The sequence below is a fragment of the Sceloporus occidentalis genome, unplaced genomic scaffold, assembly GCF_023333645.1.
Source record: "Sceloporus occidentalis isolate IW3139 unplaced genomic scaffold, rSceOcc1.0.p SCAF_2, whole genome shotgun sequence".
In the NCBI taxonomy this organism is placed as follows: domain Eukaryota; kingdom Metazoa; phylum Chordata; class Lepidosauria; order Squamata; family Phrynosomatidae; genus Sceloporus; species Sceloporus occidentalis.
In genome coordinates, this window is record NW_028316982.1 from 1232944 (window position 1) to 1249521 (window position 16578).

The 16578-nt window shown below is 49.2% G+C and overlaps 1 protein-coding gene across 1 annotated transcript in view; it reads right to left on the reverse strand.

Moving 5' to 3' along the window:
* Nucleotides 1-11386, reverse strand: part of ABCF3 (ATP binding cassette subfamily F member 3) — a 53640-nt gene extending 42254 nt beyond the window's left edge. Inside the window, exons 1-3 of the mRNA XM_089508553.1 lie at nt 11186-11386; nt 4900-5047; nt 4303-4382 (exon numbers count right to left, since the gene is read on the reverse strand). Coding sequence (XP_089364679.1) covers nt 4303-4382; nt 4900-5047; nt 11186-11285 — 328 coding nt within the window. The 5' untranslated portion in view covers nt 11286-11386. The remainder of the gene's footprint in view (nt 1-4302; nt 4383-4899; nt 5048-11185) is intronic.
* Nucleotides 11387-16578: the final 5192 nt, after the last annotated feature.

Consider the following 16578-nt stretch of genomic DNA (forward strand, 5'->3'; position numbering starts at 1 on the left):
TTGGAGAGCTATCTGTTGGAACACTTCCGGATGAAGTGACCATTCGCCCTGGTCGACGTCTGATCTGCTCAGCCAGTCCGCAACTGAGTTGAGCTCCCCTCGAAGGTGTTCCGCTTCGATGGAGATGAGGTTGGCCTCGGCCCGTTGAAACAGGAGACGTGACTCGCTCATCAGATCTCTCGACCTTGTCCCGCCCTCGTGGTTGATATGAGCTTTGGTGGTGACATTGTCTGTCCTGATTAAGACCGGCCTGTTGTGAACTGACTGGCGAAAGGCCAGAAGGGCTAGCCTGACTGCCCTCAGCTCCAGCCAGTTGATGGGCATGGCCTGTTCCTTGGGCGACCATCTCCCCTGAACCATCTGAGGGCTGCAGTGGGCCCCCCATCCTCTCAGACTTGTGTCAGTTGTAATCTGAATCTTCTGGAGATACCAGATTAGACGACCCCGGAGGATCGCCGGAGAGATCCACCATCGTAGCGAGTCGAGAACTAGAGGTGTAACTAATGTCTTGGTGTTGGACCTTGTCACTATGGCCTCCTGGTGTGGGAGGAGGAACCATTGGAGGGGCCTGGAATGGAATCTGGTCCATGGGACGCATTCCCTCGCTGCTACCATGAGGCCCTGAAGATGTGCCAGGAGGGAAATGCTGGCCCTGGGGTGGTCCAGAACTTGGGCGACCGCTCTGGAGATGGCTTGGACCCTCTCTGGCGTGAGGGAGATCAAACCCCTCTCCGTGTCGAGGCACGCCCCTAGGTGGAGAATCTGACGCGCCGGTTCCGTGGAGCTCTTTATCATGTTGACCAGGAAGCCGTGGTCCTCCAGGGAGCGAAGGACCTGGCGGACATCGGCCCGGCCCTGGTGTAGCGACGGAGACCGGATCAAGAGATCGTCCAGGTATGGGTAGACGTGGATCCTCTTCGACCTCCAGTGAGACACTAGCGCCACCAAAACCTTTGTGAATACCCTCGGGGCTGACGACAGGCCGAAGGGCAACGCCTTGTATTGGAAGTGGCGGTTGTCATAAGCAAACCTCAGGTAGTGCCTGTGGTCTGGATGAATAGGAATATGAAAATAAGCATCCCACAAGTCTAGAGAGGACAGAAAGTCCCTGGGCTGAAGGGCCTCTAGGATTGATCTGAGAGTCTCCATCCGGAACTTCTTGACGATTACGAAAGAGTTGATTCGTCTTAAGTTTAGAATCGTCCTCCAGGTACCATTCTTGGCACTAAAAAGAAAGTGGAGTAGCAGCCTCTGTGCCACTGAGAGGTCGGGACCTCCTCGATGGCTTCCAGGCGGAGCAAGTCTTTGATGGCGTCCAGCAGGAGGCGATGTTTGGCTGAGTCCTTTGTCTTTGGGGAGGGGATGAACCTCTCGCTGGGCAAGCGACGGAACTCTATGCGGTAACCCGATCTCAGGGTGCTCAGCACCCACTGGTCTTTTGTGGACTGTTCCCAAATAGTGACAAAGTGTCTCAGCCGGCCCCCCCCTGGGGCGCCCCATCATGGTTGGTGTTGCTTCTTTGCTCCTCTACCGCCTCCGGACTGGCCTCTCTGTTGGAAAGGCGGGCGGGACTGTCTGGGCTGGTATTTGGAGTCACTCCAACGCTGTCCGAAGGGTCTGGAGTCTCTGGACTGGAAGGAGGAGGAGGAGGGAGGGGAGGAGAAGGGTCTGGAGGAACAAAAAAAACCGTCTTTTGGATCTAGTCCTAGGCCTTGCCTCAGATTTGCGGCCCCCTGGCAAGGACTTCCTCTTGTCCTTATCTTCTATCAGGACCTGGTCGAGCGACTCGCCAAACAATTTAGCCCCAAGGAAGAGGGTGAAAGCCAGATTGTTCTTTGATTTGGCGTCGACATTCCAATTTTTGAGCCAGAGCTGGCGGTGGACCATGATCGCCACTGCCTGGGCCCTGGCGCGGTATTGGACAGAGTCCAATGTCCCATCGGCTGTGTAAGCTGCCGCCAAAGCTATCTTATTCAGGCCCTGCCTGAGGTGAGGCTTATGGAGCAGCACTTCCTGGAGGAGCTCTCTCGTCCACTGGAGGGAGGCTCTGGCCACTATGGAGGCTGCAGCCACCACTCTGATAGCCACTGACATGGCCTCATGAGCCTTTTTGAGAGCTGTCTCTGCCTTTTTGTCCTCTGGCACCTTTAGAGTGTCCTCCCCGTCCTTACAAAAAACGGCAGAGGAAACTAAGGCGGACACGGGGGCATCCACCACCGGGACCTGGAACTTCTCCATCACAGATGGAGGGAAGCTATAAAGCTTTTTCAGAGCGCTGGGGAATGGCCCCGAGACAGCCGGCCTGTCCCATTCGGCCTTAATGACCTCCATGAGGTTAGCTGGGCAAGGGATCTCAGCCATGGGTGCGGAAGGGACAGGGAATAGCCCCTCTCCCACCCTGGGCAGCTCAGACTCTTGGGGGGTCTTGCTCTCCACTGGAGGAGCAATAGCTAGTTTTGAGGGTCTTCTTGAGTAGCCTGGGGGAATCATCTGCCTTAAAGAGACCTGCCGAGACAATTGGAGGATCTGGATCCCCGGTCTCCTCATCCCCTGACAACTCACCCTCTTCTAGATCACCTCTGGCCTCTGCCTCAGCATCTCCCTCTAGGTCTGAGGATGCCAGGTCGGCTTGACTGCAGTGGCGTGAGGGCCGCCTGCGCCTCTTGGGGGGGCGCAAGGCGCCAGAATCGGCCTCAGAGTCAGAGAGAGAGACTTCATCCTCCTCTCTGGGCGCCTTCCTTAATTCTAGCCCGGCCTGCCCTAGCTGGGCGGAGGAAGGTTCCGCAGGGCCGCGGCTGGCTCGGGGGCGAGCGACAGAGGAGGTGGGGGCTGCCTGGGGGTCCTCAAGATGGCGGCCCCCACGGCCGCCTCCAAGATGGCGGCCCCCATGGACCTCCCCAAGATGGCAGCCGCCATCCACGTGGTCAAGATGGCGGCCCTCGTCGGGTCACTCAAGATGGTGGCCCCCATGGCCGGATCTAAAATGGCGCCCGCCGTCCGAGGGTGCGCTCCCGCCCTCGTCGTAGAATGGAGCCGCCCCAAGGGCAGGCTCCATAGCGGGGAAGTCAGCCAGGGGCTCGGCTTGCGGGCCGCCGCTAGCTGCGGCTGGGACACCCAACTGGTCCCCAGCGCCGACACCAGGGCCTGAAGGCCCCCCAAGCCGACGGAGGGGGGGCGACTGGGGAGTGTGGAGGAAGGGCCCACTCCCGGGTCCCTGTGCACTCTCCGCAGGGGCGGAGGCTCTGCCTTGGCCCCTGACCGACAGGAGTGCGATGGAGGGGGGGCCTGCGGAGGCTCCGCTAGCCCCGGGGTGGGGTGCGGGGTCGGGAAGGCCCCCAGTCTGTCTCCCCAGGGGGAGCTCTCCCATCCCCAAGAGATTAGCCGCCTCGTGGGCGAACACAGCCCGCACGAATTCCCCCTGCTCCCTGAGGGAACTCACCTCGAAGCGGGTGGGTGTAGCAGGGGCCTCCTCGACGTCTTGGGGTCCTGGGCAGCCCAGACGGAGGGATGGGGGCTGAGGGACAAGCTCTCCTCTGGCTGAGCTCCTGGCTCTACCTCTGCCACCGTATCTCCCTGGGGAGCCGGTAGACCCTGGGCGGGGGGAACTTGAACCAGGGAGGTCCCTTCATCCGTAAGCCTAGGGTCATCTGCCATAGCCCACCACCAAGAGGGGGAAAGGCAGGGGGAGAGGGAGCAGGGAGGCCAAGCCAAAAAACAGACCGCTTCGAAGGAAGAAAAAGACGAACTTTGCTGGCAGAAGAGCGTGACCTGCTAGGAGCGTAGGCAGGAACAAGACTGAGGCCCAGGGGGGTTCGCTCCTCCCTATATAGGGGCCGGTCTCTTTTCTTTGTCCCTGCCTATAGGAGCAAATGGGAGGTGCATAACCCAGGCTACAGGAGGTCAGGACCCTCTCTGCTGGGAAATCAGACTGCTACAATTGTACTGTGTAAAAGGGCCCCAATGGGCACAGGGGGCAAGGAAAGACAGTTTCACAGGTTGTAAGGCAACATTTGGACTTTCTTAGCAGCTACCTCTTCCCAACAGCAATGGCCCCAAAGCGTTCCAGAAAGGTCTTCCATTCACCCCAGCAAAAAGGAGAAGAAGAAATAAACTGAGACAGCACTTGGCAAAGTTATTTTGGGACTACAGTTCTCAAAATCCTACAGACAGCATGGCCATTGGCTATGGGTGCTGGTGGATTCTGAGTGTTGTCGTCCTTCAAAAACAAACTTTCCAAGTTCTGCTCTTTTTATGCTCTGGAGGGTATAGTTCCACAGGCCCTTGCCTGCTAGTACTACTCACCGTAACTGTCTGCGATCTTAGAAATCTGAATTGGGGCATCCAGGAGAACCTGTGCGTTACTTCCAGAGTTTTCACTGTCCCTGGAAGACATAAAAGAATAAACTGAGTAGTCTGAGAAATGTTATCTTCCACTCATATGTTATAAATTCCTATAAGGGTCTGAAGCAAAACTGATCAGGATAACAGTCATATAGACCATTATCTTGTTCTTAAAACCTGTCAAGCAATGGAGGATATACACACACAGTATACACTAGCTATTAAGTACCTTCAAGTCAACTTACAGTAACTCCAGCCTTGGTTTTCTTGGCAAAGTTTATTCAGAGGTTTCCCATTGCCTTCTGCCTAGGCTGAGCGTCAGGGTGACTTGTCCAAGGTGGCCCAGTGGGCTTCCATGGCTGAGCACAGATCTGAAACCTAGTCTTTCCAAGTCCTACTACACTACATAGGCTCTCTAACAGGGCAATGTGGATCCCCATAGGCAGCTTCATATATTAAGTTCTCAGCATTAGTTCCATCCCTTGGGCCTGTTCATAGCTCCTCGTGAAGAGTACCTGAGGCCTCCCATCTGCCCAACGTCCGCCAGAGAGAACTTACAGGTGAAGGGTATTATACATTCGCTGGCAGATAGCGCGGATGTCTTCATCATCTTTGGAGTCTCTGGAGACATCCTGCAAGAGCTCCCCAACAGCTTCAAACAGATCATCCACTGATTCAAAGTCTGCGCTGCCGCTATGCAGAATCCCTGCCAAGGGAACACAAAAGACCACTAAGGCATCGGCCAGTCCTGGGCCACATTTTTGGTCTTGGTCTGTAACCAGTTCCAACAGGGCCCTCACTCAACCCATACTGGTCAGCCACATACTCATCTTGCTTCTCCTCAGGAGCAATGGGGGTAGAGGGATGGGGCAGGAAAAGCGCCCAGGGCCTTCATCTGTTGACCCTTAGGTTGAGGTGCTCCAAGGACCAGAGAACCATTTTGGGTCCTCCTGATCCTTGGTGGGACATACCACTGTCATTTTCACTGTCAGACATGAAAAGGACATTCTGGAAACCAGAAGTCACTGTTTTGAGAGCTATTTTTTGCTGTTTTGGGCTGGGCCTTAAATTTTCAACCAAATTCTCAACCAAACATCTCTTCCAGTGAGAATGCATATCTAGACTATAATACCGATTATGAAAACAGAACTAAAGAATAGTTATTTGACCCAGAGTAAAATAAGTATGATCGTGTCTATGTAGTTTATAACGTGGTTCAGTTATCTATACATTTGTGGCTTTGACTTTTGCAGATTTGATTAATATGCTTTCTCTAGGAATCTCTAGGTCCACCAGAGGAATTCTGATGGAAGGTGACCATAGAGTTGCACTGGAGGAGCTAAAGATTCCCAGAGAACACATGTGTCTAGGCATGTGTAGGCCCTGCAACATGATTCTGTGGTCAAATTCTGGCAGCTGTTGAGCAAAGAGTTCTGTCGGAGGACCGAGAAATTCTTAGAGAGGTGTTCTCTCAGGTTAAAAAAGTACTGTTTATTTATTTGCTGGTTCTTTTCACTTTCACGGGGGTACTATGCCCCCAGCCCCAGCGAATGTGGAGGGAGAAGAGTAATTTACTTTCCCAAGCTGCCTCCGTTTGAGGATCAGTGCCTTCCTGCTACTGGTCTTGGCCAATAGGAATTCTACAAGGGTTTCCCAGGAAGAGAGCAAGCCCTTGGAGAAAGAGGAAAAGGCAAAGAGGGAAAGTGAGCGGCCAAGCGCTTTATCAGTCTGGAACGACAAGGACCAGCTGGAGGACGTTCAGGCATTCAGAGGACGTTTCCAACTGAAGTCAAGGGCATTTAAACAGGTTTAGGATCATCTGGTGCAAATGACAGACATAAGAAAAGCAGAGCGTCAGATATTGAGCTACGAATATACAGACCAACATACTTGATGAGCTACTCCACATAATAGGAGTACAAACCTGAGTACAAAATACTTCCGCATCCCATCAGATTTACGTGGATTTCCCCCCATCACTTTCCCTTCTCCAATACATATAAGTGGAACGTGGGTCCATTCCACAAGATCCCTCATCTTAAGAGGTCAAGGGCTGAAAAATGTAAATGCACACTTTCATGCAGGGAAAAAAAAAAAAACAATACTCAAGTGAAGAAGCCTTAGGAAGAGGAAAGGCCATATCTGTGCCATTGAGAAAGAGGTCTGACAGCATGTCTCTTTCCCAGCATTTCTATTATCCAGCATTTGAGCACACAAAGCATTACATAGAATCACAGAGTTGGAAGAGACCCAAGGACCCTGATCCAGTCTAACCCCCTTCTGCCATGCAGGAACTCCCTGACAGATGGCCATCCAGCCTCCGTTTGAAGACCTCCAAGGAAGGAGACTCCACCACAATCTCTGAGGAAGGAGTGGGTTTCATTGTCAAACAGCCCTTACTATCAAGAAGGTCCTCCTAACGTTCAGGTGGAATCTCTTTTCCTGGAGCTTGCATCCATTGCTCCGTTTTCTACTCTCTGGAGCAGCAGAACATCCTGACAGTAAGAGCTATTTGATAGTGGGAAATGCAACAGGTTAGTGATGGAATCATAGAATCACAGAGTTAGAAGAGACCCCGAGGGCCATCCAGCCCAACTCCCTGCCATGCAGGAACTCTCAGTCAAAGCATCCCCACTGACAGAGGGCCATCCAGACCTCCAAGGAAGGAGACTCAATTGCAATCTGAGGAAGGAGTGTGTTCCACTGACGAACAGTTCCTAATGTTGAGCTGGAATCTCTTTTCCTGGAGCTTGCATCCATTGCTCAGTTGTGTCCTATTCTCTGGAGCAGCAGAAAACAAGCTCACTGCCTCCTCCAGATGACACCCCTTCTAATACTTAAACAGGGCTCACATCATATCACCTCTTAAGCATCTCTTCTCCAGACTAAACATCGCCCGCTCCCTCAGGAGCGTTACAGACCGCTGAAAAGCGGCGGCCTGCACCCACCCCTTTCCCCACCGGATCGGGGCCTCAGTGGCCAGAGCGGCAGCCACTGAGGCCCCAATCTGCCGCTTTCCAGGCCGCGGGGAAGCAGCAAAAGGCTGCTTCCCGGAGGCCTGGAAAGGGGTGTCCTTGGGGCTTCAAGCCCCAAGGACACCCTGTGGCGGCAGGGAGGAGGAGAAAGGGACCGCTTGGCCCCTTTCTCCTCTGCGTTGCTGGGTGCAGCCATGTAAAGGCTGCGCCCAGCGACGCAAACCTGGAAGGAGGTGTGAAATGGAGATCCTTCCGGGGCCGTGGAAAGGGTGCACTAGGCGCCCTCACGCGGCCCCACTATGTCACAACTGCGCTGCCCCGTTTAGAGGCGGCGCGGTCGTGATGTAGTCATGGCGACGGCCGTGTGGAATGGCCGCCGCCATTTTGTGCGCGCTCTGCGTGCCCTAGGGTTGGGGGCGTCTGGAAAGGATGCCCCTTTTTAACCCTAGCATGCGTGGAGTGCGCACTTTTAGGCCCCTCTATCACGGGCCTCAGTCTCTCCTCAAAGGGCTTCACGATTTCTCTTCACCGTTTTGGTGACCCTTCTCTGAACATGTTCCAATTTGTCCAATTCATTTCGAACTCTGATCCTCTCCTTAATGTGAAAGATTTCCATGATCAACCGGAATTGTTGGTCTGTAAGGGAGAAGGACTGAACAAGATTGTAGGCGTCTGAGTTCAGCCACAGTTTCCACAAGCAGATAATTAGATGATTCGTATGTATGTATGTATGCTACTTTTTATTTATTTTTAATACTTTAAATGTGTTGTTTTCAAATTTTAATGAACATTTAATAAAATTTCAATAAACATTTAATAAAAACAATTTTTTGCTCCTCTCCTCGGAGTAAACAAACAAACAAACAAATGGATTGAGGCAGGAACAACAATTGTTATAACTGTTTCTTTGATCTTTTTAATCTGTGTTATGTCCAGACATTCAATGTGTTTTAATAGTTCAAAAGGAAGAAAAAGGAAAGGGTAGGGTCACTGCGTGGAGAAGATGGCAAAATGCTACCAGAAGACAGAGAAAAGGCAGAATTCCTCAAGACCTTCTTTGCCTCCGTCTTCTCAGAAAAGGCAAAGGGGCTCAACCTGAGGATAATGGAGCAGAGGACAGAATAAGTAAAGAGATAGTAGAGGAAAACCTTGTTAATCTAAATGAATTTAAGTCTCCAGGACCAGATGAACTCCATCCAAGGGCATTAAAAGAACTGGCAAATGTAATATCAGAGCCATTAGCAATAATAGTCTTTGAGGACTCCTGGAGAACAGGAGAAGTCCCAGCAGAATGGAGGAGGGCAAACGTTGTCCCCATCTTCAAAAAGGGGAAGAAAGAGGATCTCAACAATGATCCTCCAGTTAGTCTGACATCAATCCCAGGAAAGATTCTGGAGCAGATCATTAAACAGAGAGTCTGTGAAGATCTAGAAGGCAATGCCATCATCACAAAAAGTCAACATGGGTTTCAGAGAAAGAAGTCATGCCAGACAAACCTTATCTCTTTCTTTGATAAAATGACCATCTTGGTAGATGAAGGGAATGCTGTGGATGTAGTAGATCTTGATTTCAGTAAGGCCTTTGACAGGTTTCCCATGGCATTCTTGCAAACAAGCTTGTAAAATGTGGGCTAGACAAAGTAACTGTTACATGGATCTGTAATTGGTTGACCGGACAAACCCAAAGGATGGTCAGCAATGGCTCCTTTTCATCCTGGAGGTAAGTGACCAGTGGAGTGTCCAGTGGGGTTCTGTCCTGGGCCCAGTGCTATTCAACATCTTTATCAATGACCTGGATGACAGAATTGGGAGCATACTTATCAAATTTGCAGATGACACCAAATTAGGGGGAATAGCTAATACCCCAGAGGACAGGATCAAGATTCAAAATGACCTGAATAGACTAGAAAGCTGGGCCAAAGCTAACAAAATGAAATTCAACACAGAGAAATGTAAGGTATTGCACTTAGGGCAGAAAAATGAAAAGCACAGATATAGGATGGGAGACACCTGGCTGAATGAAACTACGTGTGAAAGGGATCTAGGAGTCCAAGTAGACCACAAGTTGAACATGAGTCAACAGTGCGATGCGGCAGCTAAAAAGGCCAATGCAATTTTAGGCTGCATCAATAAAAGTATAGTGTCTAGATCAAGAGAAGTAATTGTGCCGTTCTATTCTGCTCTGGTCAGGCCCCACCTGGAATAATATTGTCTCCAGTTCGGGGCAGAACAATTCAAAAAGGACATTGAGAAACTGGAGCCATGTGTCCAAAGGAAGGCGACAAAAATGGTGAAGGGTTCCTATGAGGAACGATTGCCCTAAGAGGAACGACTCAGGGAGCTGGGGATGTTTAGCCTGGAGAAAAGAAGGTTAAGAGGTGATATGATAGCCCTGTTTAAATATTTGAAAGGATGTCATATTGAGGAGGGAGCAAGCTTGTTTTCTGCTGCTCCAGAGAACAGGACCCGGAACCATGGATGCAAGCTACAGGAAAAGAGATTCCACCTCAACATTAGGAGGAACTTCCTGACAGTAAGGGATGTTCGACAGTGGAATGCACTCCTTCCTCGGAGGGTGATAGAGTCTCCTTCCTTGGAGGCCTTTAAACAGAGGCTGGATGGCCATCTGTCAGGGATGCTTTGATTTGGATTTCCTGCATGGCAGGCGGTTGGACTGGATGGCCCTAGTGGTCTCTTCCAACTCTTTGATTCTATGATTCTAATGCTTTTCTATGCGTTTTTTGAATGCTTTTAACTGTACTTTAAAAAAATATATTGTAAAAGTCCCAGTTTTGTGAAAAGTATGGGATATAAATAAATATAAATATAAATTAATAAATAGAAATAAACAGATAGAAATTATATTTATTTTTAAAAACAAATAAATAAAAATAAAGGTAAACAAATATAAATAATATTTTATTAAAAGAACTATATAAATTATAGATGAAAGAATATAATATTTTCATTAAAGTAAGTAAATGTAAGCAAATATAAATAAACAAGTATAAATAAAAATAAATACAAATGAAATCTATTTATTAAAGTGGCTATAAATAAATATAAGCAAAGAAGTATAGAAATAAATAAATATTTATAATTATATTTGTTTATTTATATTTATTGTGTATTTATTTTAATAAATAAATATTTTATTTATTAAAAATAAATAGATGATAAATATGGATAAACAAGTATAAATATATTTGTTGATTAAAATAAATAAATATAAATGAAGGTCACGGTATTCTTACTATTGTGAATAAAGGCAATAACTAGAGCAATTTTAAAAGCCGCCCGAAAGAGCTTGCTTTGGGATGGAAAAGAGCCAAGGAAGCTGGGCTGAGGGCGGCGAAAGGCCCGGCGGAGCCAGGATGGGATGCTGCTGCTTGGTGGGGAAGGGCTCACTGCAGGCGGATGCCTTGAGAGGCGGCAGAAAGGGCTGGGACTGGATCAGGCCCTTCTGGGGCTCTCTTCTTCCAAGTCTGGGCTTCTATGGTTCTAGGAGGGCAATACGGGCAAAAGGACTGGGGAAGCGGCCAAAGAGCCGCCTGAAGAAGAGGAGGAGGATGACGGAGGACGGAGGAGGAGGTGAGGCCGATGCTAAGCGGGAACCGGGGAGGAAGGCATGCCCTGGCTGCTGGCTGGAAGGGTCTCTTGGCGGGACACAAGGCTTTCCGGAACCGCCTCGCCTGCTGCGGAGCGTCGAAGGGCCTTGCCAGCAGGCGCCAGATCTGCCCGCTTCTGCTCTGCGCTGAGGAAGCAACAGCAGGAACCAGCGGGGATCGCAAGGCCGCCCCGAAGGAAAGCCGGCGGAGGCAAGGCGGCAGCAGGCCCAGGCCCGCTTGGCCTCAGTCGCCGGGGACTCACCGGTCACGTATTCGAACATCTCCCCGTCCAGCTCCGGGAACTCCCGCCGAAGGATCTCCGCGCAGGACGACGACGACGACGACGACGCCGCCATCGCCATCGCCTCCCCGCTCTCACCCGGAGCACCGGAGCCACGCCGACGACAACGACCACGCGGGGCTTACCGGGAAACGTAGTCCGACGGGGGAAGGAGGCGGAAGAGCGGGCGACGCGGCGCCATTTTGTAGGCTCGCCGCGAAGGGCGCTGGGAAACGTAGTCCGCCGGGGGAAGGAGGAGGAGGAAAAGCGGGCGTTGCGGCGCCATTGTGTAGGCTCGCCGCGAAGGAGGCTGGGAAACGTAGTCCCCAACTGCCTTCCCGTGTTGACCAGCTCTTCCTGTCAGGAAGCTCCTAGTCCTAATCTTGAGGTGGAATCTGCTAAAAGCCCCGGGTCCCTTTGATTCTAAGGCATGAAATGAAGCCTCTGAGGGTGAAGCCTGACTCTCCTTGGAACCCAGATGCCTGGAAGCTCCCAGGGAATAGTGTCCCCTCTTTTGTGTCCAGAGGCAGCTCCTGGGAGTGAGCAGCACATGATGCGGCTGAATGGAAAGCATGGTTCAGGGCAGCTGTGGCGGCCATTTTGCAACCGCAAGCAAACACCCGCCAAAGGGAGATGCCTTGGTTGGCCAACCGAAAGGCCCAGTAGACTTGAGCAAGGGTTGGAAGCTCCATGGCTGCTGCGGCTGCTTCTCTTCTTCCTCCTCAGGGAAGAAAGAGGTCACCAAACAGACAGGAGGAGAAAGAGATGGATTCCTTGAAGATGGACTTGGCAAACCTGCCTTTTGCCGCAGGAACAGAAGGAGGAGGGACCCGCTGCAAAGACATCATCCTTACTATTATGAGGAGTCTTGCTATTATTCGGCCGCATTCACACAGCGCTGTCCACAACCAATGGAAAGAGACAAAAGGGAACGGCCATGGCGCACGTTGCAAGGAAACCATGACAGATCGTGATGAACTCCTAAGGGCCGGCATCTGCATGATGCCTCTGGCCACCGTCTCCGGTTGTGCTTTGCCTTCTTCTTCCTCTCCTCTTTGGTTTGTGGCCCTTTTCTTCCCAGAGGAAGAAGATGAAGAAGAAGAAGAAGGAGCCATGGAGCTCCCAAAGCTTGCATCAAGGAGACTGTGCTGCATTTCGCTTGGCCAGCCAATGGCCTCCCTGATGGACTCGGCTACAGAGCAGTCTTGGTTCCCTTTGGCATCTTCGGTTTAAGGCACTCGATGCCAGCGCTGGAGCTGTGCCCTGGAAGCGCATTTGCAGGAGTTTCCAGGCGGCAGATTCTGGCCTCATCATAGTTTTAGGAGCTGATGCGTTTTCATCTACTTCCATGCATATTGTTCTGTGTATCGTTTACCTCTTCTTTATATCTCTATACTGGTACTGTAAAATGGAGAGCAGCCACACAGTTTGAGTGTTGGACTATGGACCCACTTGGCCATGGGAACCCAATGGGTGATCTTGGGCAAGTCACACTCTCTCAGCCTCAGGGAAGGCAAGGGCAAACTCCCTCCAAAGAAACTGTCCCCCCAAAACATGACAGGCTCACCTTCGGGTTGCCATAAGTTGGAAACGACTTGCAGACACATAACGAAACCACCCCAAAAGGTGACACTTGTTAAGAATGGAGCTTGCCCTTGGCATGTTTTACCTAAAGAGCTCCTAAAGGTTTTCCAAATGCAGCAGCACAGAGGATCCTTGAGAGACTCTGAAGATGCAGGAAGCCTTGTTGCACCGGACAGAGAAAGCCAGAGGGCAAAGGATTTCCCCTTTTCTGTGGAGTTTAAAGTCTATTCCCGGACTTCCTTTCTCCTGGCCGAAAGACAGGAGTGGCCTCTTTCACCGACATGGACTCCCTCCAGATCATCCTGAGAACCATCTTGACTCTTCACATCATCATAAACGCATGGCTTTCAACAACTAAGCCTCATGAAGAAGAAGAAGCCAGAAGTGCTTCAAATGCTTGCATTGTGTATTGTGTGCATTTTGGTTTGTCCAATAAAGGCATCTAATGTTGTCAAATATTTGGTTGTTTGTTTCCCCACAACTTCCTCTTATGATGGATGAAGTGGTTTTAAATTGTGCATATACTATACCTGGTCAATTGGATTGTAATATATGTATATTTAAAAAACAATTTTTTTAAACTATGCTGTCTATTTGCCAAAATAAATGAAATGAAACAAAGGCATCACTGCTTTGTGGATTATGGATGTTCCCCATTTGAGTCCCATGGAGTCAACAGTGTGATGCGGCAGCTGAAAAGGCCAATGTGATTTTAGGCGGCATCAAAATAGATATAGTGTCTAGATCAAGGGAGGTAATAGTGCCACTCTGTTCTGCTTTGGTCAGGCCTCACCTGGAATAATGCTGTGTCCAGTGAGGCTTCATGGTGGGTTTAAGGGACCCTGAAAAGGAGTTTCATGCATAATAATAATAACAATAATAATAACTATTTATATGCCGCCTCTCTACAAAATGCAACCAGGGCGGCTTACAAGGTTAAAATATACAGTCTGAACCCTCAACCCACACAACCCTCATCCCCAGCATGGCCTTTAAGGCAATTGGATCCCCTTGGCTATTTTGCTCACCAATACTTTAACTGACAGCCCTGACACCCCCTTTCCCCCTCACTGCCCCCTGGACCTTTCCAGCCCCCTGAGGGGACATACCACCCACTTTGGGAATCCTGCTCCAGCCAATGGCCCCGTTGCGCATCGGTCACTTTGACAGCTCCCCTACGTCAGACACAACCTAATAGTGGACTTCCACTAGATACACATATTACAGCACTGCTCAGTTCTCCTTCCCACAGAGATGTAAGTCTGCTTATGAAGACAGAAGTCCCAAAGAGGATTCTGTCCAGGTAATAAGTTGTGAGTGGATGAGAATCTAGTGAGCAAGCAGGTGTAGACCATGCTAATAAGCCAAGTAAAACAGCTGATTGTATTAACTAATTAGAAAGGTATAATTGCCTTGTGGATCTACTGGGTCTTGGGAGCATTCATTGAATCCTGCTCTCATGGTAATGTATGCATGGTGCTGTATCTGGATTTGGAACTGTGCTGTTCATATTGTTCTGTTTGCTTCAGGGTTTTTTTTTGAGACTTCTGTTAAGTAAAGTTTTGTTAAATTCCTCAAACCTCTGTTGTTGTTTTTACTATAGTACTCACACCCCAACAGATTCTTGCCCATCTTTTTAGCATAGAATCATAAAATTGTAGAGTTGGAACAGACCCCAAGGGCCCTGATCCAGTCCAAACCCCTTCTTCTGCCATGCAGGAACTCACAATCAAAGCATCCCCATTGACAGATGGCCATCCAGCCTCTGCTTAAAGACCTCCAAAGAGGGAGACGCCATTGCACTCCAAGCAAGGATAGTGTTCCTCTGTCAAACAGCCCTTTGTCAGAAAGTTCCTCCTAATGTTGAGCTGGAATCCCTTTTCTTGTAGCTTGCATCTATTATTCTGGGTCCTATTCTCTGGAGCAGCAGAAAAGAAGCTTGATCCCTCCTCAATATGACATATTCTCCAGGCTAAACACCCCCAGCTCCCTAAATCTCTCCTCATAGGGCTTCATGGTTTCCAGACCCTTCCCCATTTTAGTTGCCTTCCTTTGGACACATGGCTCCAGTTTCTCAATGTCCTTTTTGAATTGTGGCGCCCAGAACTGGACACAGTATTCCAGGTGGGGTCTGACCAAAGCAGAATAGAGTGGCACTATGACTTCCCTTGATCTAGACACTATACATTTATTGATGCAACCTAAAATTGCATTGCCCTTTTTAGCTACCGCATCTCACTGCTCACTCATGTTCAACTTGTGGTCTATATGGGCTCCTAGATCCCTTTCATATTTATAAGTCTCTCATTCATAGAATCATAGAATCCTACAGTTGGAAGAGACCACAAGGTCATCCAGTCCAATCCCATTCTACCATGCAGGAAATCCTAATCAAAGCATCCCCATTGACAGATGGCCATCCAGCCTCTGTTTAAAGACCTCCAAGGAGGGAGATTCCACTACATGCCTAGGAAGGAGTGTGTCCCACTTTCTGCCCTGCAGGAAGCCCCCATCCCAGCCCTCCTCTCTGGGAGCCATGGCCACCAGGACGTACTAAAACAAAATACAGTACTTGCCCATAGGGAAAGCATACTTGTCCATAGAGATTCATTGGAGATTGCTTGCCCATAGGAAATAATGGAGATTGCTTGCCCATAGAGATTCATTGGAGATTGCTTGCCCTTTGGGAAGCATAGTATTTACGTGCCCATAGGGAAACATAAGAAATTGCTTGCCCATAGGAAATAATGGAGATTGCTTACCCTTAGAGATTCATTGGAGATTGCTTGCCCTTTGGGAAACATAGTATTTACCTGCCCATAGGGAAACATAAGAAATTGCTTGCCCATAGGAAATAATGGAGATTGCTTGCCCATAGAGATTCATTGGAGATTGCTTGCCCATAGGAAATAATGGAGATTGCTTGCCCATAGAGATTCATTGGAGATTGCTTGCCCATAGGAAATAATGGAGATTGCTTGCCCATAGAGATTCATTGGAGATTGCTTGCCCTTTGGGAAGCATAGTATTTACCTGCCCATACGGAAACATAAGAAATTGCTTGCCCATAGGAAATAATGGAGATTGCTTGCCCATAGAGATTCATTGGAGATTGTTTGCCCATAGGAAATAATGGAGATTGCTTGCCCTTTGGGAAACATAGTATTTACGTGCCCATAGGGAAACATAAGAAATTGCTTGCCCATAGGAAATAATGGAGATTGCTTGCCCATAGAGATTCATTGGAGATTGCTTGCCCTTTGGGAAGCATAGTATTTACCTGCCCATAGGGAAACATAAGAAATTGCTTGCCCATAGGAAATAATGGAGATTGCTTGCCCATAGAGATTCATTGCCCATAGGAAATAATGGAGATTGCTTGCCCATAGAGATTCACTGGAGATTGCTTGCCCTTTGGGAAACATAGTATTTACCTGCCTATAGGGAAACATAAGAAATTGCTTGCCCATAGGAAATAATGGAGAATGCGTGCCCATAAAGATTCATTGGAGATTGCTTGCCCATAGGAAATAATGGAGATTGCTTGCCCTTTGGGAAACATAGTATTTACGTGCCCATAGGGAAACATAAGAAATTGCTTGCCCATAGGAAATAATGGAGATTGCTTGCCCATAGAGATTCATTGGAGATTGCTTGCCCTTTGGGAAACATAATATTTACCTGCTCATAGGGAAACATAAGAAATTGCTTGCCCATAGGAAATAATGGAGATTGCTTGCCCATAGGAAATAATGCATTTTCCAAAGATCATGAGTGTACCATGGTTTTTT